We start from the raw sequence: 22636 nt of genomic DNA, 5'->3' as shown, positions 1-22636 counted from the left end.
TCCTTCTCCTCCTGTTCCCCATCTGAATGCTAACAACAGGCAGAATGCCACGGGTTTTGTATTCCTTGCATTTCTTGTCCTGTCCCCTTCATTCTGCACAGCACAAAACACGCACTAATTCACAGGCTCCAAGTAGAGAGGTGTTTTGCTAAGAAAGAGAACTGGATGGTGACAGAAGCAGGAGGGCTGCGAGGACTAGCCATTGCTGCTTGCCAGCCGTGAGAGGATGCTTCATTATCCTGCGGTGCTCAGGATCACTGATAGCTGCCTGCCTTAGACCCCCAGAACTACACTCAGAAAGAAAAAAAATTGATCAAAGAAACCAAAACATCCTACTGGTGGTGGTAGGACTTTTGTCGTCTCTTAGTGGGTCTCTACATTAAGAAAAAGATTCCAGTAGGCACAACATAAAAAATTCATAGTTGGAAGATTTAGGAAGTAGAACCCTACATTGGTTGTCAAGCTAAAGCCTTTCTTTCTCAATACAAATATCGAAAAACAGCAACAACAAGCTGGTAACTGACTTTTACTTCAGGTGTTAACGAGCTGTTTTCATGTAGCTCTCTGCATTTTTACCTCTCTACCCATTTTGAATCATTCAGACTTTTGTTACCGTATCTTCGTACTGCCTTAGGTCATCTAATCGTTTTAATATAATGATGGGCGAGAAGCATTACTGTCAAGTCCTCCCAGTTTTTATACCACAATTTTATTAAACATCTGGTAACAAAGAAGTCAAGCAAACACATAAGTAACTCGGCAGTAATTTTAACAGTCAAAAATCTTCAACTTCTAATGAAAAACTACTTCCCTCCACCCGAATGAACAGTTCCTTTAAACCAATATGCCTTCAGGTTTGTTTTGCTGCAACAGCTGTGAGAATGTTCCATTTTCTTTTTGCATGGAAACTGACCTTTACTAAATACCTGTCAGTCAGTAGCCTTTAACTTTTTTTTTTTTTTTTTTTTTTTGGCTTCGAGGCAGCTAGCTTTTTTTTTTCTTTTTTTCTTTTCTTTTTTTTTTTTTTTTAAATCTTTACAGCCCATCAGGCAATGATTGCTCATGCATCCCAGGGCAGAGTACTAACTCTGCCCGTCAGACCCCTCTCTCTCTTCCCTAAACCTTCTCCCACTTAAGACACTAATCAAATCCCTGCAGAACAGCTCAGAACAGCTCCTCTGACTCCAGATAGAGAGCTGAGGATGTTAGGTATTGACAGGAGGTATTTCTCACCCCATTCACTGGAGTTAGGAGTAGTAGGTGTTATTATTTCATCTCTCCTTACAATCTGGGGAATGAAAGAGCAAGAACACCACTTGAATGCAGATAACTCTCATGACAGTCAAATGCGTTATGAATACGCTACTGAGGCAGATTCACACATTGTAAAATAAGAATAGAAAGCCTCCACAGATCAGGGTGGGAACCTAGGATGTTGTTAAACATCCTGGAAAAATCCATTTACCAGGAATGGACTTGGTGTATTTCCTGCCAGACGCTGGTGCATTTTTTGACTATCAGATAGATTCGGTTGCAACACCAATGGAATTTTCCTGAGCACTCTGAAATGTTAAGAGCCCTTTTCTAACCTCTCACAACACACATCCCATTCTCAAATGTTTGTATATAACCATGCCCAGTAAAGCAAAGTTGCTGGTTATTTTCAAAGTTGCCCTTCTTGACTTCTGCCTAACAGCTCACGTTATTGCACAAGCATTTGCAGCCACTTCTGATAGCATGTGCTTTGGAAGCATTGCTCACCAAAAGCATTGCTCACCAAAAGTGAGCACTGGTGTTGGTACCTGCCTGGTACTGTCAAGCACAGGCAGGTAGGAAGGCAGAGAAATCAGTGGAGTATCATACAAACTTACCAACACAGACTGTATTTCATTGTGCACCAGCATATAACAGGCCCTTGTCTACTTTCCCATTTAATGATGTTAAAGCACAAAATTCAATATTGACAGTTACTTTCACCTGCTACGAAGTACTCTTCAGTTTCTCATTTACTCAAACAACCTTTCAGTCCATTCCAAGTGCTGGGCAAATGATTTATCAGAATGATGGTAACAAAGCACTTGGTTCTAGGAGTTCAAATGTTTACTTCTAAATGTTGATGAAAAAAAATAATGTTAGCACTCAAGAAGTCTTCAGAATCCAAAATCTTCACATGCTAGGTAGAAATTCCAGTGCTTTTCCATTACAGACCATGGTAGAAACTCCTCTGTACGTAGAAGTAATGTCTCATTTACAACTTGTGTCAGACTTTCTACTGAGTTGAACTGGATAGAAGACCCTGTTGAAAATGAATGCAAATGATTACACAATGCATGCTGAAGCAAGAGAAAGCAATCACTGGCACTATTAATTACACAGGTGTTAGTAGCTTGTTAGAACCACGCAGGCATCACAGATCCCTGTGCCCTAAGATGCTCGTAGCCTAAGACCCCAGATATCTCACCCGTGGTGCTACCACAGTACTTGCATCCAGACTTCAGTGAGACAAGGCAGTGCTTTGTGTTTTGGTGCTCAGGGTGAGGATCCCTCTCACCATGTCCTTCCTATAATCCTGAATGGACTGTACCAAAATGAAGCTGTACACGTTTATACAAATAAATAAATAAATAAATAAATAAATAAATAAATAAATAAATTACTGCATTGAACAATGGTTATTTGCAGTATTTAAATGCCTGCTGGACTGAAGCAACTACTGCAATTCATGAGTTTAAGGCATTTGTGTCGCTGCCAGAGCAACTGAACTTGTAGTTTTTACTGTTAAAATCAGTAACAAAATGGCAGAGTTGAGAACCAGCAACAAATGTTTTTTGTTTGTTTGTTTGTTTGTTTTTTTCATAGGGGTACAGAATCCAACAGGCACTTGAGACTGCTGTTTTCAGAGTTACTGGGATTTGTTCCTCTTTCATCCACACTTTCTCCACTCAGTATGGGTACGCACAGTGCTAGAGCTGCCACAACCAGCCCAACATGGAAACTGCCACATGTAGCAGATGCTGGCCAGGAAGGATTGTCATGAAAAGTGGTGGTGGCCTCTGTTTAAAATAAATGTGTTCTGATGGCGTTCAGTGTCTTGAGGACAGGTGTTTCAAGAGGATTAGACTGGCCAAAAGAAATACTTGTAAAAATACAGAGGAAACATGTCTCAAGGCACAGCAGGTGGTCATTTAGCTTGCACTCCTTTCTGATGTGCCATGCCAGGAGTTTGTCTTCCTTTGTCACCAAAGTTTTCTAACTGTGTTACCTACTACAATTCCAACATGCACGAGTCACTGCACTGACCACACTGGTAGGTCCTAGTGATGAAAAATCTGCATGTCTTGTAGGTATCGGACCTTTTAACTGTGTCTCATGCTCAATCAGCAGTTGCCAGCCATTTCATGATCACTCGCCACCCTATGCAGAGAAGCAGCAAATTACTAATAAAAGTGAGAGGTCTGAGTTCAGAACTGCAAATACACGATCTTGCACATGAGGGTGTGTGTTGTTCCACACAGCAAAACTCACTTCAATGAGAATAGGATATCACTCCATATTTTACACCCCCAATGTGTCTTCAGTATGTTCCTAGCATAACACAATGCATAATGGAAAAAAAAAAAAAAAAAAGCACAATGGAGCTATAATCTGACGGCTAGTGTATATTGAAGTATCTTGAACTATGGCAAACAAAGACGGGCAGTCTGAATGCAGGCCCCATCCAAGAGGTAACATCGCAGTGCTCCTCACACAAAGCTTGCACCTCTTATGAAGGAGTGGTCAGTCACACCAGAGGTCCCTTACACACTCAACTGGAAGTAATTTTCGAAGGGTGTAAGGAGGAATGCCTGAATGGGAAGTTACAAAACAGTTCTAAGGACAATGCCTTCAGGAAAAAAATAAATCTTAAAAGCAAGCCTGGGAATATTTTGATAAAATAAACTGGCAGAAACTGAAAGGTTATCATTAATACTGGGTCTAGAGTAACATGACAGGCATGACTTCAACCTGTTTCAATGTGTTGAGAAAGCTTTTTCATCCTGAAATGCCCACATATTGCAGGTCAGCACAGGGAAACTTCTTGGCAAAGTCTGAAGTTATGTGAACAATGTTTTTTCATATCATAATTGGAGAAAAGACATTCATTTTTCACTTCTGGAAATGATCTTTTCAGCACTCTCACTGCAATATTCTAACTTACAAAAAATCTAAAATCAAATTTGGAAGTGTAATAAAGTTATGACCAGATAAATCCATTGGTTTTGTTCGTTGATTCGCTGGCAGCTGATGGCTTTCTTTGCCGATTCCTTCGGGACAAATTAATGTTTTACCAATTGGATAAAGATTTTGTAAAGTAAACACCTAAACACCAGCATTCTAATATAAATACAAATTTACCTGAGTGTATACTTTAAAAACAAAAACACACAAACAAAACAAAACAAAAAAAAACACACACACAAAAAAAAAAAAAAAACAGAAGCAAACAAAAAAAAATCCTTTTCATTCTAACCTCTAATTTTTAGTAATTTTAGGTAATGGTTAGCAAAAGCACTACAATTTATACACTCCAAAGCCTCCGCATTGGTTCTGAACAGCAGTGTTGGGAAAAAGAGTTTCTACATCCACACACAATCTCTTGTTCCTTAGCAGGTATCAATCAGTTTTTTAACATTTAGTCTCTGTGTTTCTTACTCCATATTCTGAAACAAGCGACTCACTTCGTTCTCATTTCCCTTTTTCTTTCTCAGCTCTTCTTCCCTTTTCTCTCTTTGCTTTCTATTATGTTTATCACTTTAATACCCACTTTGAAGTTTCCTTTCTCCCTTTTGCCATCTGTTAACTCCCTTCCCCTTACTGGCAGCTTACAGGCTTTTAGCAGTGCAGAACTGCTCCCATGCTACTATCCAAAACTCAACTGTGTGCCTCAGGTTCAGAAAAAAGCTTAGGCAGGTAGTGTGCACATAGCCAGGGTTTTTCTCTGCTTTACCACCTTTGCTGTCTTGTCAAGTGCTCTCAGTTTTCTTCCACCTTCATAAACTAGAAGATAAAGTACCAATCATTATCAATATCAGAATTAACTTTTTTTTTTCTTTTTTTTTCCCTGTAAACCTGGGGAAAACATATTCCCTTGGTACTTTTTCCATCCTGCCTGCCAAGAACTTCTCTGTGTGCATTGGTATCTCTTTCAGCCTTATATTTTTGAAGCCTTTTTAAATGTTTTAAATACTTTACAAGATCTTGCTTCTGTGGTAGATAAGAACCTGAAAATGCTATTTAAGGATAATTCCCATTAGTGGCACAAAAATATAAATGTCAGGCCAGAATCTCCAGTTTGCATAAAGGTTAGTCACCAATGATTGCTACTTCTGTGCAGCCTCCATTTTCTGATCACTAAAATATCCCCTGAAAGATCTTTTTTTATTTTTAAATGGCTATCCTACCAGTATTTTTTCCAATTACAAATTGCTGAAACCATCCAGAGATAACATTAAGCATTTTGTAACTATTTTACTGGTGTAAATTATCTGTAAAAGTTGTTTAGATGCTCTTGCATTATAACCACCAGCATATTTGAGTCAATATACAGGCAGCAGTCAATCTAGTGTCCATACTTCTGTAATACAGGTGAAGGTTATTGCTACACCCGAGAGAAAGCCTAACTGATTTGTGATATCTGTAGCAAAGTCACAGGAGATGCTATTCATCTAGCTCAAGTTGATCTGGTTAGGTGCAATAAGTGGGCTACAGATGCATCAGCAAAGAGAAACTCTAAGGACAACACACTGAAAGATGTCAGCAGTTGATCTACGATTAGGCAGTGAAGATTTAGAACAAAAAAAAACAGCCTTAGATTTCAGGTTTCTCGGGTTTCTTCCACGCTCCTTTTAGGACCCCGAATAGAGAACACCAGCCATAAGCCAGGAACCCCAGCAGGCTTTGGCCCTTCACGCCCAGAAATGACAGCCAGCACCTCACATAAACAACATTTAGATCCCATGACTCTTAAGAGGCTGCTACTGAATTGAGGCACATGAGTTCTGCCCCTGCTAGTGGTAATGTTGCAAATGACTTATTTCAGCTAATTAAGACATTAATTGGCATCTTGGAAAATTAGATGACTGTGGACAGTTCATCATTGTAAGACTGGATCTTTCTCTGACAAAATAAGATGCTCCCATGGTAACTGTTTTTGTTTGTTTGTCTTGTTGTTGTTTTTTCCCGTCAAAATGCTTTTTCTTCTTTCCAGGTCTCTCCACAGTTCTTGACTCACTTCATATGATGTAGGTCTTCATTCTGACAGATTCTCATTCCCTGTATCCTGCAGTCCAAGATCTTTGCCTTTACAAACAGATTAATGATCTTTGTCTAACAATCAGACGTGACATCCAATTCAGATACCCAAAGGTGAGGTATTCCCTAAAAGATACAGGCTACAGGATTTTGGCTACTTGCTTTGTGACACTCTGCATCCACCTCTGTCCTGATTTTGAAAACACTCTTTCCTCCCCCAAAACATAATTTATCAAATACACCTGCTGTATTTTTTATATTGGTAGTTAATCCCCTTTCAAAAATTTGAATATTATTTGTAACATCCTGTGACATAAATAAATGAATAATTTCCATTTGGAAGCTAACTAATGGATTATAATGATGAGCTGCAGTTTAGCGCACAGCTAAAATTGTATCAGGAGGACTTAGAGCACCCAGCCTATGCTTCTTTCATTCATGTATCAGACAGCTACTCACCACAGATCACCTGTAGGTTCGGCTCATCATTTGCCTATAAATAGAATTGGCATGGCAATAATTTGGAATTTAATTCATGCTTTCACAAATCATTATTCTATTCTCTTGATGCTAGATAAAATGGTAGATTTGAGAAAGTACTGTTTCTTCTTCTACTCGATAAAGGACAGTATTTTGCAGGACTTCATTCTTTATTTTTGTCCTCCAGTAAGATTGACAAAAGCAATGTCATAAAGCAGAAAAAAATGAATAGGTATCTAGAGTCATTCTACTCTGAATTCATTTCATAACAGTGACCTTTCTTGTTACACTCTGCTTCTGTATGGAAAAAGGACTTGCAGGCACGATTAAAGAGCAGGAATTCATGCCTTTTATTCTAAAGCATCAGTTTCAAGGTTTACACTGAAATTTCTTTAATTATTTTTATATTTCTTGTATCAGGAAGTATTGTTCCAGCAACACAGTCAATGAGATGATATACTTTGTGGAAAGATACAGTTACTAGCAAATTTATTTCTAAATATCTGGGGGGGGGGGAAAGTGTAACATTAATAATATTTCATAGCTTTTCTGCAAGCAGTGCCTATATAGGTGATATAAATACAGTATATCACTCACCATTAAAAGCTGTGCCCACATCATAATCTTATACAGTAACATTTTTTTCTCATTTGCTAGATACATTGGGCATATGCATGTTAGCCAGTAATGAATACTTTGTACGATATCATACACTCTGAATTGCTACTCTTCAGGGTCATTGCGCTGCTGTATTAAAGCATTTTAAGTTTCTTATTTACCAGTCTGGGAACACAGAACAGTAAATTCCTTACATAAAGAGAATGTTACAATACAGAAATAAAATGTTACAATAGGCTATCAGGGAAAAGAGAGAATAATTTAAGTCTCTGCAGATCTTACTGTCTTCAGAGTAGCTGTAATTTTATTTTTCCTCAAAAGCTGAGAGGCGTTATTGACAAATACACAAATATCAATCTTGAAATGTATACAGAATCCCATAAAAGAATCTATACTCAGGACTGAATTTATTTAAATATATATATATATACATATATATATAAAATATAAAACATTATGCCTGATTACTTTTTTTTTCTAACCGAAATATTTTTACACAGCTGTCCAGATGACCTTTCCATTTCCGGATTAAGTCAATCATTCTACTGAAATACCGAATTACTAAATTCTCCAACAAATGCATTTACCGATATCAGTGCATTTACCAATATCATTTATTAAAAGGCAGTAAGATTGCTCTAAAAGGATTAATAGGAGACTATTTCTCGCTCTGACTATCAGGCTGCAGGTTCTCACCACAGGCTTCTCTCTTTTTAGACTTACTATTTTGAGCTATTATTTTATACTTGATTAGACAATAATTCATTTGTGTACTCATATGGAAGGCAAATACAGAATTCTCTAAAATTATTTCTAAGCATTTTAGAAAGCCTGAGTTTAATGTGCCAAATTAGTAAGAACCAGCTCCAGAAACAACCCTGAGTAATTAAAAAGTATCACTTTAAAATTCTCACAATTTACAGCACAATGAATTGTAGATTGGAAGAAACAGAAGATAACGTATAAGTCAATTTACAGCTCAGGTCAGAACAATTATTTGATAGAAAAACCAATAGTTCATGCTTTTTGTGCACTGGCAAAATCTACAAGAGCTGTGATTCATTCAATGGATTTTATGTGGAGTCTCAGAACAACTTCTAGAGACTTCTCCCTAGCTGTTATTGTGTGGTGATTTAAACACTGAATTGTTTTCCTTAGAAGATTTGTTCCAACTTCGTGAAAAATCGGTCCTGAAAAAAAAGAAAAAAAAGAAAAAAAAGAAAAAAAAGAAAAAAAAGGAAAAAAAAGTGCAGTATTACCCAAATGCTCATCAAGGTAAGATTATGAGGTATGAGGTTGTCTACTAATACCCTTAATTTGACCAAAAAAAAAAAAAAGTCTGTCTTTTCCCTGTTTCAAGCAACACAGCAGCTGAAAGCACTTCCTCTTGAGGCTTGCTGTTAATCACATTGCTTTTCATTTATTGCTTTCTTGAGTAAGGTAGAAAAAAGACTGATGTGTATTTGGAACATTATCTACAACAGTTCTGTTTGTCTTAGTCTTCTCGCAGTCTCCACAGGACCACCAAAGCAGATGAAAAGCTGCTATGTGCAACTGAAAGGTCAGTTATCAAAGGATTTCCCTTACACCTTATTTGTTTATTTATTTATTTATTTATTTATTTATTTATTTTCACAAAATAAAAAGGCCAGAGAGCCACTGCTTAAAGCTTTTAGGAGTCAGTTTACCTACTTTTACCAGACTTCCTAAGAAAATGAGTCTCTTATGCAGAGGAAAAAGAAGCAATTGTCAGTAATTTTAACATATAAGATTCCAACTAGATATATGGAAAAAAAGTCACCATGAGCATGGTCAAGCACTGGAACAGCTTGTACAGAGATGTTGTGGAACATCCATCCTTGAAGATATTCAGAAATTGACTGGGCAAGGCCTGGAGCAACCTTATATAGCTTGGAAGTTGGCCCCGCTTTGAGCAAGAGGCAGGGCTGGAGACCTCCAGAGGTGCCATCTGACCTACATTAGTCTATGGTTCTGTGAAATCACTCTCACCGTCACCTAGTTACTTTTGAAGTGATGTTCCAGTTTCAGAAATGAATTAATTAAAAAAAAAACAGGTAAGAAATCACAGAAATTAAAATCTTACAATTGGTTTCCACAACATGTAGTCCTTGAGAACTTTTTCTTGTTTTTCCTTTTTTGACCACCTCAAAAGTGAATTTTTGGTTCTTGCTAGCCACTCAGCTCAACTCCCAGTCAGTCACACAACATTCTGCCTTTTACCTTGCTGGCAGTCACATAAGAGCAGGTAGAGGATTTTGGAAAGGAAAAATGTGCAGAAGGAATAAGCCTATACTTCAGTAATGGCATGCAAAGTTACTGGAAAATACAGCTTTGTAAATTGTGCTGACAGAACTATTTGCTTCTTCATAAAGTATGTAACTACCTAAAGCAAACGTCTGGAACTTAGAAGTGCTGGAAAATATTTTTAAATATTTTGTCTGTAAGTCGTAAAGAAGAGAACACAGCATGCATTCAAACACTATCAAAAATAAATTTTTGAAGCCAGAACTCAAATAATAGCTGTACCATGAAATAACTGAGACGGAAAAATATTCTGGATAGAAGTATTAGTCTATGATCTCACACTGCTTCCAAAGTACAAAATATAAAGTAGCAGAAAATATAAATAATATATAGTACATGCCCCTGTCTTTTACAATCACATAAACAAGGGCATTGTGTGGTTAATGAATATTCTGCTACAGGTAACAAGGAAGACACATCTATTAAATGCAGGAAGCACATTTGTAAGATGCTGTGGACTTTTTTTTTTTTTTACACTTCTCTGTACTTCTCCTTTTCCATATAGTTATTGCCATTATTGATGGTGATGGTGGGCCACTACTTCAGTAATTCCCAACCACAAAATTCAGATATACAGAGTCAAGTCCTTTGAGTCATGATGTTTTGTGTGTCTTCCCCCACCCTCACCCCCCACCAAAAAAAAAAAAAAAAAAAAAAAAAAGGAAAATTAATCTTGGGGTTCTTGATTCACATACTGATTTTGGAATCACTAAATGTTCAAGATCTTTTTCAGCTATTCTCCAAAAATATTAAGATAATAGTTGTAGAGTTTTTCACTGAAAGTAGTTTCTGACTTAGTTCTCTAAGCCTTGCAGAATCTGGAGCTCTGAATTGGAACTCTATGCAGCACCAAAAGTATTACAAGCTTTCAAGTACGGGTTACCTTTCTTTACATTACAGTTACTTAAGGCAAGGAAATATAAACTACACTGGGCCAGATTTGGGTTTTGGAGTAATACCTAAGTAATATTTCAACAAGTTCAATGAAGCAAAGAGATCCCTCTTCTGAAGAGTTCATGATTTAAAATCTAATGGAAGATTCTTGCCAATACGTATATGCGATGTTTAATAGTACCCTAATGTTACACCTGTCTATGAGGTATAGATATACTTCATAGTTCTGTTTCATTCTGCTGAAGCACTTGGATTTAAATATTCTCCTGCCACATCAGCAGTTTCAGCCTCACAACTCTCTACTGCGTAAGGACAAGAAGATAAGACTGACTAGCAAGAAAACTGAAATTAATTACACTTCTATCATTTTTCCAGGACTAGTGAAGCTGCAAAAGAAAACTAGTTAAAAGTCAATTTAAAATGGCTGAGCTTTACATTCAGAATTTATTTAGCATGAAGTAAAGAAGCAGTGGCGTTGTGCATCTGAATGTTTCTTCGGAAACAAATGTAAAGGGCAAACAATACAGCAAATCCATCTTTGAGCTATATGGGTTCTCATGGCACTTCCAAAGCTTCATTTAAGAGATTTGATAAAATGCACTGAGACATTTGTTTTTAAAGAATTTTCATTCCTAACTAAGAGTTTGATTTTGATAATTTATATTCAAAAATATTTTTGTTCAGACTTGAAATCTGAAAAGGTTCTCCTCAGAAGTGGATACAAAAGGTTTGGGTTCTGCAAGCTCAAAAAGTGGAAAAAGAGTTGTTTGTTACATTTTTTAAAAAATTATACTGCACAATAAGCAGTTCCTTCCTTCACTTAAAAGAGTAATTGCAGCAAATAATTAAAAAATCTATACATAGAACAATGTTACTGTGGATTTCCAAGTTACTAATTTTTATTTTATTATACATTTTTATTTTTGCATAATCCCCACGTCTGTTAGAGTGGGGATTTTTGTCTACAAAATGAACTTTTCTGTATAAAACGAACCTACCCTCTTGCTAGAAGTTTCCAGACAGGATTGAGCACACAGATAATAGGGCAACAAGGACCACACATGCTATGAGACAGTTATGTTGGTAAGCAGAAGTACAACTCGTACCTTGAGAAAAACTGAACATGGCTGGCTAATCATTTGTTTAGCAGAGAAACACGGCTCCTGTGAGCCATAACGTGTAACTTTTCAATTCATATCAAAGAGAGTTCAGCCTGTTTGGTTGGTTGGTTGAAACATAAATGTTAAGACAATGTATTATATAATCTATCTTTTGTGATTTTAAAACCACCTCCCTCCAAATATTCTGCCCTGGCAGTTAAGACACTCAGTCTAATTTCTTCTATAACACACGCATACAAACAAACAGAGAACTAGGCTAACAAAGCATTTTCTGCAGAAGATTCTCAACTCCAGGTTTTACTTCATCTTTTGTACTGCAGCTGAAGGGCCTATCTATAGTCTTGAAGAATCGTAAGGAATCGCTCTACAGTGTGGATACCCTTTTGGTTTACAGTGGTTGACACAGACGTAGACACTTCACCTCTGATAGACAGCCTTGTTCCTGTTTGCCATAGCAGGAACCGACCCAGCACTGTTACCCACTCCAGTGCACAGTGACACTGGCCATGGTGAGGGTGTGAGCTGACTGCTCTGACTCTGCACTGCTGTTGATCAGGGCTGTTGGTGGTCATCCCTCTGGATGTTGTGTAATCAACAGTAGTAGAGGCAAAAATGCTAGCTCAAAGTGCAGTAAGCACCGTTGAAATTCTGCAAATACTACAGATAGGGTTTAATGTGCAATCAACATGTAATACTGAAAATACAAATTTAAAAGCTCAGTGAACTCCACACAGATCTCAGCATCTTCAGTAACATTTCCTCTCTTCTCTCTGAATTAGACTACACTAATTATATTATTCCACAGTGCTGTTATATCATATTTCTCTTCCAGAAAGCATTTGTCTTTGCTCTTACTCTGTGGAGACAAGCAACTAAATACTTCAAATGACATAGAGTTATTTTGTTAACTACATCAAAATAACAAAATGTTTCTAATTTGGATGCAGGAGAGTAGAACATACAGAGCTCTCAAAAACTTAATTATTACCTCTTTCAGATCAATCTAACCCATCAGCAGAGTCATTATTTTTCCCCAGCACTCCTTCCCTCCCCCAAACAAATCAATTCCCTTCAACCTACTTTCTTTTTTCCTTGTATAACTGCTTTATATCCCCTGCCCCACCTTTTTTTTTTTTTTTAACCAGTTAATAAAATAAACAAACAAACAACAAAACTTACTCCTTGATTCTCTGGTAACTGTGAGACTTTCAGCTGCTTCTCTTCCAGTGCATAGCAATGCTTTCACAGTTTCTGTCTGAGTTCTTGGACGCATGTTGCTCAGGTCAAAGCTCCCAACAGGCAGAGCAACAGAGTCAGTGCATTGACTCAGGCAGTGCTGGGTGTGGTTGCTCGGCTCCCTTGTGATAAAATTCTTCCCTGGGAATGCAAAAAGATGAAGACAACATTGCTCTATTTATTTATAACAGTATTATTTAGTGCTGGTGGTTTAATGCTTTAACGCACAGAATAGTTAGCTTTTTATCTTTCTTGAAGGCAAATCCTGAAATTTCCACTCAGCTTGACATTCTTTAATACGTAAGGAGGTTTTGGTTTTCTGCTGCTTTACATCTGAGCTGTATCTGCTAGAGGATGACTGGGGCATTCTCTTTTCTCCTTGGCAAAATTACTTTAGATGCCATACAAATTTAGCTTGAAAAGTAGCCTACTAAATATGCATGAGTTTCACTGCATGTCTCAAGGAAAGCAGAAACATGTGGTATCATGTATGATCACAACAAAACTACTCTTATTTGCTTTCATGCAATCCTCCTGAGCTCAGCCACTCATTTCATGCTCAATACTTGAAGTATTAGCATCAACCTTCTGAATACTAGCATCAACCTTCTGAAACAGTTTCCATGGATCAGCCATTAAGAAATCACCCCAATTTCCTTGAAAACACCCTTTATTACTCATAGTTTTTGCATCATTCATAAACTAAAGGTAGGGAGTCATTCTAAGATTTGCAGGTATCCAATGGCTATTAAAGGCAGTCAGGGATTGCCAGGGACCAAGAACTGCAGCAGGCACACTGTTTTCCAAAGACCACCTTCCCAAAATAGCAACCTGGAAAATGTATGTATGTATTACACTTGCTGTTAAAACTGGCTATGCTTTTATTTTAAGCCACTTAAATGTATAATCTCTGAAATGAACATCTGCTCTGCAACTGACATCTGCTCTTCAGCTGACATCTGCTTCTGAATCCTTGCTTACTCCTGGCCATTTTTTCGTAAACATTATGTCTTTACAGCATTTATCAGAAAGGACACAGGAATAAATTCTAAACCACATAATCATAGTTTATTCTGCTTCTCCAAATACAGACAGTCTAGAATTATTGTATATCTTCTCAATGTTTATTTCTCGCTCAGACTTGAATACAGTAATTCCTGCTAGTGTGATCCTACAAGATACTAAAGGCTCAGACTTAAAGAAGAGGCATAGGTGTCTAAAGTACAATTTAGTTGGGATTTAGATAATTCACTCCCAAATTGCAATTTGTAAAACTTCTGTTAAACACTGTTTAAAAAAAAAAAAAAAAAACACCTTAGTCTGGGATTCCTTTGCTTAATGGGATCTTCAAGTAGTTTCCATTAACCTTCCTCAAAGGCCTAAACATCTGCTACTATACAATCCTGGAAGCACCTCCATCTCAAAAAGATGAAAAACTAGGACTTTTCTTATGCTGTCAGCAGCCACAGAACAGGAACTCCTTCACCTGTCTTGCCTAAGAGCCTTAATTTATTAAAGGTTCTTAGGACATGCTTCCTACATTGGTCTGTATGCAAAATTCAGTAGTAGCTGTTTCTTGCTGTTAAATGATGGCTAGATTCAGCCACTGCCAGATCATTTTCTTCCCATTATCCCATCCTCTTCACACAATAGCTCAGTGACCAGAACATTGAGCTAAGATATGGAAAGCTGGAAGAAGTGAAAGGGTATTACTTAAAATAATGGCATTCTGCTCTGAAAATAGTCAAATCATCAGGCCCAGTATTCTCTTCTAGCAGTGTTCTGGAATGCATTGAAGTGAATACAATTCATTATTTCAGAAAGAAAAAGAAAAGAGTTATTCCTCAAATAAGCAAGATACACTTCTATTATAAAATACACAAGTAGTGTTTGATTATATATTTAAAAAATAATATTACATATTAGGACTATTATGTTACATATTAGAGAATAGAAGTGTGCTTGTGAGTAGCTTGCATCTATATAAAGAAACCTTCCTACGCTCTCAAGCAGGCTGACTGCAGGCAAAGTGCCCCTTGGGAGCTGCCCTCGGAATAAGCTCTCTCTCAAACCACCTGCAACCATTCTCACAGTACAACAACAGAGGTTAATCATCTCCTGGAAATTTTTAAGACCCTGTTTAATTTCCTAGTATGTATCTGGCCATGTAGTATCTGAAATGGAACTGAAAGCAAGAACACTTCAGCTTTCCCTCCTCAATTTCCCACCTAGGACTAACGGTTGAACATTAATATGATCCTTATATTACACTTGAGAACACAAAACCTCAAAAAAAAACAACACAAAGAGAGTATTTACTCTTTTCTAGATTACCCTAGACACCCTGGGCTGTCTATGAAAAGCATGAAAATAAATAAATAAATAGATTATTATTATTATTATTATTATTATTATTATTATTATTATTATTATTATTATTATTATTAATAATAATAATAATAATAATAATAATAACAATAAACACATTTACTGATCCCCAGTCTGATTTATGTTTTTCAAGTAACTATTCTTTGAAGAAACTGATTTCCCTGTTTTAGAAGTTATAATATTTATCACAAATCTTCCATGAAAGGAGAAATTTATAAGAAGTAGTGAAATATTCAAAAGCCTATAAAAAGATAGAGACTAAATCCATTTTTTAAGTCTCTTACACCCCGTAAAAACTTAACTACTGAAGCAGGACAATATAATCTCATCATCTTAGTGTTCTTATCCTGAAGCAATTATCAGTAGAACATGATAGTTTGAATATCAGATTAGATATTTTACAAGAATATATCTTAATTTACTTTTAGTATCTTAAGAACAGACCAAGCCTGGTATCCCAGTTCACATGAGGTGCACTGACTCATCAAATTAACAGACCCAATTACAAGAGCCCAAAAGCTTTTCAGATTCCAAGTGCAACTGACTGTCAAAGACACCTGGGTTTCCCTGGAAGCACATTAGTTATCAAAATCAGGCTAAAGTTCTTAGGTCTACTGTGCAGTTCTGAAAAAAACTATTCAATGTCATTTTCTCATATTAATGCACTCTGTTTATTATGACTGATTATTTTTAGAGAATAACATGTCTCCCTAGTTATTAATGTTGCTTTAACATACCAGGATTTCCACTGACACAGATTATTCAGTATGACTTTAATATGTACATACAATTAAGATATGCATCTATCTGGGTTTCCAACAGAGTAAACAAAGTATTAAATTCACTTATTAAAATCTTCACTTTTTCTCTATATTAAATATTTTAGACAAAATTTTACATAAATATTTTTATATAGCAGCCATGTCATAATTATTCTCTCAACACAACCACATTGTGAAAGAAAAGAAACATGCACTTCTTTAAAGGTAACTAGTAATTTCTGTCACTATGTTTCAAGCCCAAGATCTACAATACACATGTAGAAAAGAATAAATCAGAAAGCAGTGGATGAAATTGGAATTTAAGCTCTTTAGAAATCACTTTCTGCTGCTTTCAGTCATGGTGAATATTAGATTTTGTGGTACATACCCAAGGGCTCTCTTTGTTGTGATGGTAATTCCAGGTCATTAGAAGCAGGCACTTCTTCAACAAGAAGTTTTGACAGCTGTGTCCCATGATACATAACCTGTACAAACAAATCTAAATCAATAACTGGTCATTCTAATTACTTTGTGTTTTGTTTTGTTTTGCTTTCCTGATAGGTGACAAATTTTTACTTTTCTTATAGTATAGAGTTTATGCATATAATAGTCTAATCTGTGTCTATCAATATCAAGCAGTAATTCTGCTTATTTGAATTCTGACTGACAAAACATACTTTATCTGCTAAGCCCTGTAAACCATGCCACTGTTTTTGCAACATTTGTCCCTGACACTCTGACGTTTCAATAAGATTGCTCCTTTTTGTTCTCTTAACTACCTTTCAGCTTTTCCTGTCAGTCTCTTAATCATTTTTAAAACTAATCTTTAAAAGCACTGAGAGCTTACAGAGTGGGCATTCCACAGTCTCTGAACTAGTTCATCACTGTATATCTGCTCTTTTTCTGGGGTTATGTACCTCTCTGTCTGGGGTTATGTACCTCTCTATTTGCTGCTTATTCATTCACAGTAAGACTTTACAATTTAGGCTTGTACTGTCTTCTGTTTTAAGAACTAAGAACTAGAGGTCCTAAACGGTGAAAATATTTTCTAACTGCATTTTACCTTCTGAGTTAAAGATTTGTGGAATTTGTTATTTCTATTTATTAGTATTATTTCAGAGAGTAAAATCAGGCCTACCTTGTTCCACACGTATTTCCATGTTACAGAAATATCACTTCCTAATAGGTCTTTAACCCACTGAACTGGATTCTGAAGTATTTTGTTTTCACTTGTTTTGATCTTGCCATTCTCTAAGAGTGTGGCTTTATGACTAAATTCCTAAGAAATAAAAATTAAGGAGGAATTTTTAATTCACAAATCAACAAATCTAAATTAAAATCCTTAAAATATGGGAAAATGATGAAGGATGATATAACTGAAATGTTGCAGCTAACTTGTTTTTTCTCAAAAAAAAAAAAATTGCCACTATGTATCATAAACTGTGATACATAAGATAAGAGGATCTATTCCAACAGAATAAGATGTTTTGGCCCCATAGTTAACACTGTCAGAGGACAACTCCCCCTAGGTTTGAGATCAAATTCCTTTTAATAACAAGTGCTTGTCAGAACAGTATTTCCACTTTATTTCCTTTTAGACATAACAGAGCTGTGAATAAATTAATTTGCAAAAGAGAACTTAGGAACTCAAACCCCAGAAAAATGTAACTCGAAGTCAGTCTCTTAGATGTGTGGAATAAATCCATGTCACAGTACAATTCCAACAGCAATTCAAATATTCAACATATTTGCACAAAACTTCATCTACATCAAGAGACATTAAAAGGAGAAACCTGACAGCTTTACCTTATGCAAAATTAAGTATAAAAGAATTTATTGTTACTGTCTCTTTGACAATACTAACACAGACCAGTTCTGAAAACTTAAATGCACCTCTGGAAACATGGCTTACAGTTGTTTACAGATCAGTAAGTTATGGTTTTGTTATACTGGTCTTGTTATACTGGCTAACGCAGCAAAAAATAGTTGTTGATTGGTAGATTGTTGATTGTTGACTGTTAGAACTTGCTAACTTTGCCTAGCATGCACGAGGTTAAACAGTCACAAAAGGAGAATGATCCATCAGATTCAACTACCTTCTACCACGACAAATGGCTTGGCTCTGTGTCTGTAAGAACCTAAATGAAGATGTTTAACCCAAACATTCTGATGAACACTAAATCCAGTCTACAGGCTCATAGCTCACAACTGTAACTATAAAGAAGGGAACTTTACTGATCATCACTTCTTTGTAGTGCAACGGATACTGGCTTCTTAACTCCAATCTCTACAATACTCACTGTCTTCTAAGACATAAATGAGTGCCATTTTCATTCTACTAAAAACCACTGACTTCTCTAAACCCCCACCATCAACATTTCAAAATAGGGTTATAATTCCTCACACCTACATGTATCAGGCTGATATCATAGGTAATGGTCTTCAGATACAACAGTAAGCATACCAAATTCTTCATCCTTGAAATTAGTCATCTTGGGGTTTGGAGGAATATTACATTTCCTTCCACAATATGAAGAATGTGTATAGATCTATGACAGGACTCAGTGTAGAGAGCTGTAACTTGCTAACACTGTCTTATGTTACTAATCACAGTAACACACCAAACAGCTGCTCTCAGCAGAAAAGCATTCCTGAGCAGATTGTAGGTGCATAAATGAGGGTCTTTTCTACATTAACTATACCTGATTAGCTGAAAAGAACCTTTCATATTTTAGTCAATATGTTGCCCTGGAAATCAACTAGCTCACAGCTGGGAATTCAGTCAATAATTCCATCATTTACTCAATACAAAGCCAGTTCCCTGGCAGCTGTCTTACAAATCTGCTTTGTATTTGGAAGCACGGGGGCATGTTTTTATATTAAAAAGAGGTTGATTTTACTTTTACTTTTTGAAAATGTGGTTCGCATCAGACTCCAAAACCAGTTGGCGTGTAAGCAAGTAATTTTGCATGCTTTCATGTCTGCCATGGCACAGTGAAATCCTTAGTGTTACATTAATTTATTTGAGGGACCTGACAGTTGCTTCAAAAATCACATAGTCATAAGGACTTTAACGTACCCCCTCCTTTCAGTCTGAAAGCTGGGTATTACACAATGTAGACCAACTAACAATTCCACCCTGTTTTTTAGCAATAGGAAGTACTAAGAAACCAATAATGCAAAGTTAAACACAAACTTTACATATTCAGTGTTTTGGGTGTTAAAGTCATGGGATAACAGAATACATTATATGTAGCATTTTCCCTCAAAACACATAAAAAACTATCCGTGACTAATGTATAAAATTTTTCACTACCAAAAGCTGAAGATACAGACTGCTGTTTCCCCATTTTAGTGTTTTTTAATTATTTGCTAATATTAGCATTGTTCTATCTCAACAATTACCTGCAGTTTGAATTCTAAAACATTTTCTCCTGGCTTAATCCTTCCCAACTGAAGAAGATCTATCAACTGAAGCTTCTTCTTGTTTTTTCTTTCATACTTCACTTGTTTTTGTTCACATTCCTGATAACTATAGCCCTGGGAAGATTTCTTACTAAGGCTTGCTGGATAATCTGTGTTTGATGTAAGATTTGTAAGCACTAAGTTGTCATTAAATGGGTTCTCACTGCACTGAAAGATCATTTTCTGCCGAGTATTTGGAAAGTTCTCTGTGGATGTTGACACAATTACTTGCTGGTGCTGCTGCTGGAAAACTTCTTTCTTATTTACATATCTGCATAGATCCTCATCTGTAAGAACCCACTGACAGTCACTGCCTGGCTGACAAACATTGTTATTGACAACAGTGCTTCGGGCTTCTGAAATATTTAATGTGTTGGTCACTGAAGTGGGATGTAAAGACTTGTTTCCTTGCTCTGCAACTGCTACACAATCAATGTTATTTTGCTGTGAATTCTTTGTTTGAGTAGTGGAACCAGCAGTTTCTGAAGACACAGTCACCACTTCTACAGCATTTGACAAAGTATTGAAAGGGTATTTTCTTATCGTCTTTTTAGATGTAGAAGTATGATCAGAAACCTCTTTGCTTCTAATTGCTTCTTTATTTGCTTCTCTCTCAGCCAAGCAGTTGTTTGGATGTTGGCTGCATTCCTGAGCTGAAAATCTATTTTCTAAAGAGAGATGTGCTTCTACTCTGTTTCCATTAGGCATGCTGGCACCAAGCCCCGTATCAGATGTAACTACATCAGGATGCATGATTTCATCAGCAGCTAAACCTGGTCCTTTACCATTTCCATAGGACAAAACTGTGTTTGAGAATTGGTGCTCTAATTGTGCTGCTCTGAATACTTGCTTTGTTTTTCTGTAATTTTGTATTTTCTGGACTAACTCCTCCTGGTTTTGGGCAACAGTCAACAGACTCTTTTGCCTGGAAGCAAGGTTTACTACTTGTTCCCTCAGTGCTCCCTTCTTAAAAGATTCCACTGAAGCCCTACAGAAAATTAGAAAAGTCTTATTAAAGACCCCATAGTTACTATGAATAGAGAACAAAAACAGTATGACATATGTAACTCACTAAAAACAAAGTAGGTTTCAAAGGACTTTACCAACATCTAAAATTTGAGCAATGTATAATCATGTATAAAGTTTATGGGTCAGATCCAAGGTTTCATGCACAACAAACTGCATAATTCTGTCTAGATGTAGCATGAAAGCACCAAAACTACAGCAAAAACCTTATACCACCCTTCACTCCTAGAATCTAACCTGGGTCTCTATTACCATTGGCCAGCCTTTTATCATTGCAAGTAGCAATGGTTCATTGAATTCAAAGCCTTTGCAGCTCAGGTTTGGAGTCTTTTACAATGAGCTTAGAATGAATTTCTAAAGGAAGCATGGAAGTACTATCAGACATTTTTATGGTCTTCCGCTGTAAAACATTTAGTGAATGCCAAAACTGTAATAATATCACATGACTATTCAGACAAAAGCATTTTAGGAAGCTGTATGCCAGTTTGGAAATCTCTTTCCCTTCATCAGGTCTTGCTTCCTGGTTGAGCTGGTCCTGGTTGAGCTGGTCTCCCTGTAAGACTCTTTCCAGGGATTCACCTTCTGCTAGAAGGGAATTCCTTGTTTTCCCACTTATTTTGGCACAAGAACTACCAGCATGGACTAATACTCTTTTCTCCTCATCTCCCCCCATGAGACAATTGATTGCACCATTGCTCTGTCTCCTTGCTGGAAAGACAGAGGAATACCACTAAGTATGGGCAAAGGAACAGCAGTGCAATTTGCTTTTAACTCCACCCACAGCAGAGATGCCGTGCAAGTAACACTATCCCAATCCGAGAAAAGAGAGGCTGTAGAGGGGATCAGGACAGAGGTACTGCAAGACTAGTTCGTATAGAACAAGGACAGATAAATAACAATGTGACTGTATTGGTGTTCCATGCTGTACCATGGTATTGCTTGCTGTCATGTGCTTAGAATCCATGATTTGATCAGTGTATCAGCATATCATTGATCACTGATATTAGTAAGCCTTGACAACTACAGAATACCACAGAAGCCTGTGGGGCTCCACACATTTTTCTAGCACTGTTTCTCTGGGAAGTTTTGTTGCTTTATTGCCAAAGAGGCACAGAAAGAAGCTGCAACTGAAGAGAAAGTACAAAGCAAAGATAGTGCAACCAGAATGACAAAGGCAAAGCAATTTACAGCCACTGAGAAATACAGTGCTTTTTTCCCCTCATTTTTCTTAGGTGAGAGAAACATTTTAATATCTTCAAAGGAACATACTGAAATAGAGAAGTATACATGTAAGTAGTATCTCTCCCTGGGCCAACTAAGTGAATAACAGAAAGATAAAAAAACATGATGATGCTGCCACATATTCTGTATATTCATATCTTGCGTGGCAAAAGCTTATGTTAATTAGTTTAAAATAAACTTTATACCGTATAAATAATAAAAAGGAAATATAATGTAACTTGGCTCATTACTGTTGATGGACAGCTGTTGCATTAGCTGCAGGGTATCTGCAATACCCAGAAATTTTTATCATTTTTCTCTAGAACAGTTTAATTCTCAATATTAGAAGACAGATAAAACTGTGAAAATATTAAATTAATTATGTTGTCCTTGTTTTTTAATGCCGTCACTAGCTTGTTCACAAGGATAGTTTGGAACCCTAACTTCTCTTCACATAAAACTGTCTTTCTTTCTCATATTTTACATATTCTGTGTAATTTACCTCTTACTGGAAGTAACTGAAACCAATATCGATAAAGACTCAGCAAAATCTAAATGAGGAGCGCGTATTTTTGCTTTCACACTACTGTATACTTCTAATTACATCTATCAGTACTGCTTTAAAGAATTCCTGTAAATACAAACCTAGTATTCCACGTACCTGTATTTTTTAGCAAGGGCATCCCTTTCTGTCTTCTGTTTTGCAAACATTTCATTCAAAGTATTTTGTATCTGACACAGCCTTTGGACATACGCATCTGTCCAATATTTTGATATAATCAAAATTATGATGGCAATAAGAATTAGAAA

At 36.6% G+C, this 22636-nt stretch overlaps 1 protein-coding gene across 8 annotated transcripts in view; it reads right to left on the bottom strand.

Moving 5' to 3' along the window:
- Positions 1-679: 679 nt before the first annotated feature.
- Positions 680-22636, bottom strand: part of ANKRD31 (ankyrin repeat domain 31) — a 67834-nt gene continuing 45877 nt past the window's right edge. For 7 of the 8 annotated variants that reach the window (XM_072030737.1, XM_072030734.1, XM_072030736.1 and 4 more), the window contains 6 exons: positions 22488-22584; positions 19520-20567; positions 17253-17393; positions 16503-16599; positions 12909-13106; positions 680-2296 (listed from right to left, as the gene is read on the bottom strand). In XM_072030737.1, the coding sequence (XP_071886838.1) occupies positions 2151-2296; positions 12909-13106; positions 16503-16599; positions 17253-17393; positions 19520-20567; positions 22488-22584 (1727 nt within the window). In that variant the 3' untranslated portion in view covers positions 680-2150. Of the gene's footprint in view, positions 2297-7228; positions 8580-12908; positions 13107-16502; positions 16600-17252; positions 17394-19519; positions 20568-22487; positions 22585-22636 lie in introns of those variants that run through there. The other variant, XM_072030735.1, reaches the window with a different exon arrangement.

The sequence above is a fragment of the Anas platyrhynchos genome, chromosome Z (assembly GCF_047663525.1).
Source record: "Anas platyrhynchos isolate ZD024472 breed Pekin duck chromosome Z, IASCAAS_PekinDuck_T2T, whole genome shotgun sequence".
Classification (NCBI taxonomy): domain Eukaryota; kingdom Metazoa; phylum Chordata; class Aves; order Anseriformes; family Anatidae; genus Anas; species Anas platyrhynchos.
This window is presented reverse-complemented; position numbering and strand designations above follow the sequence as displayed.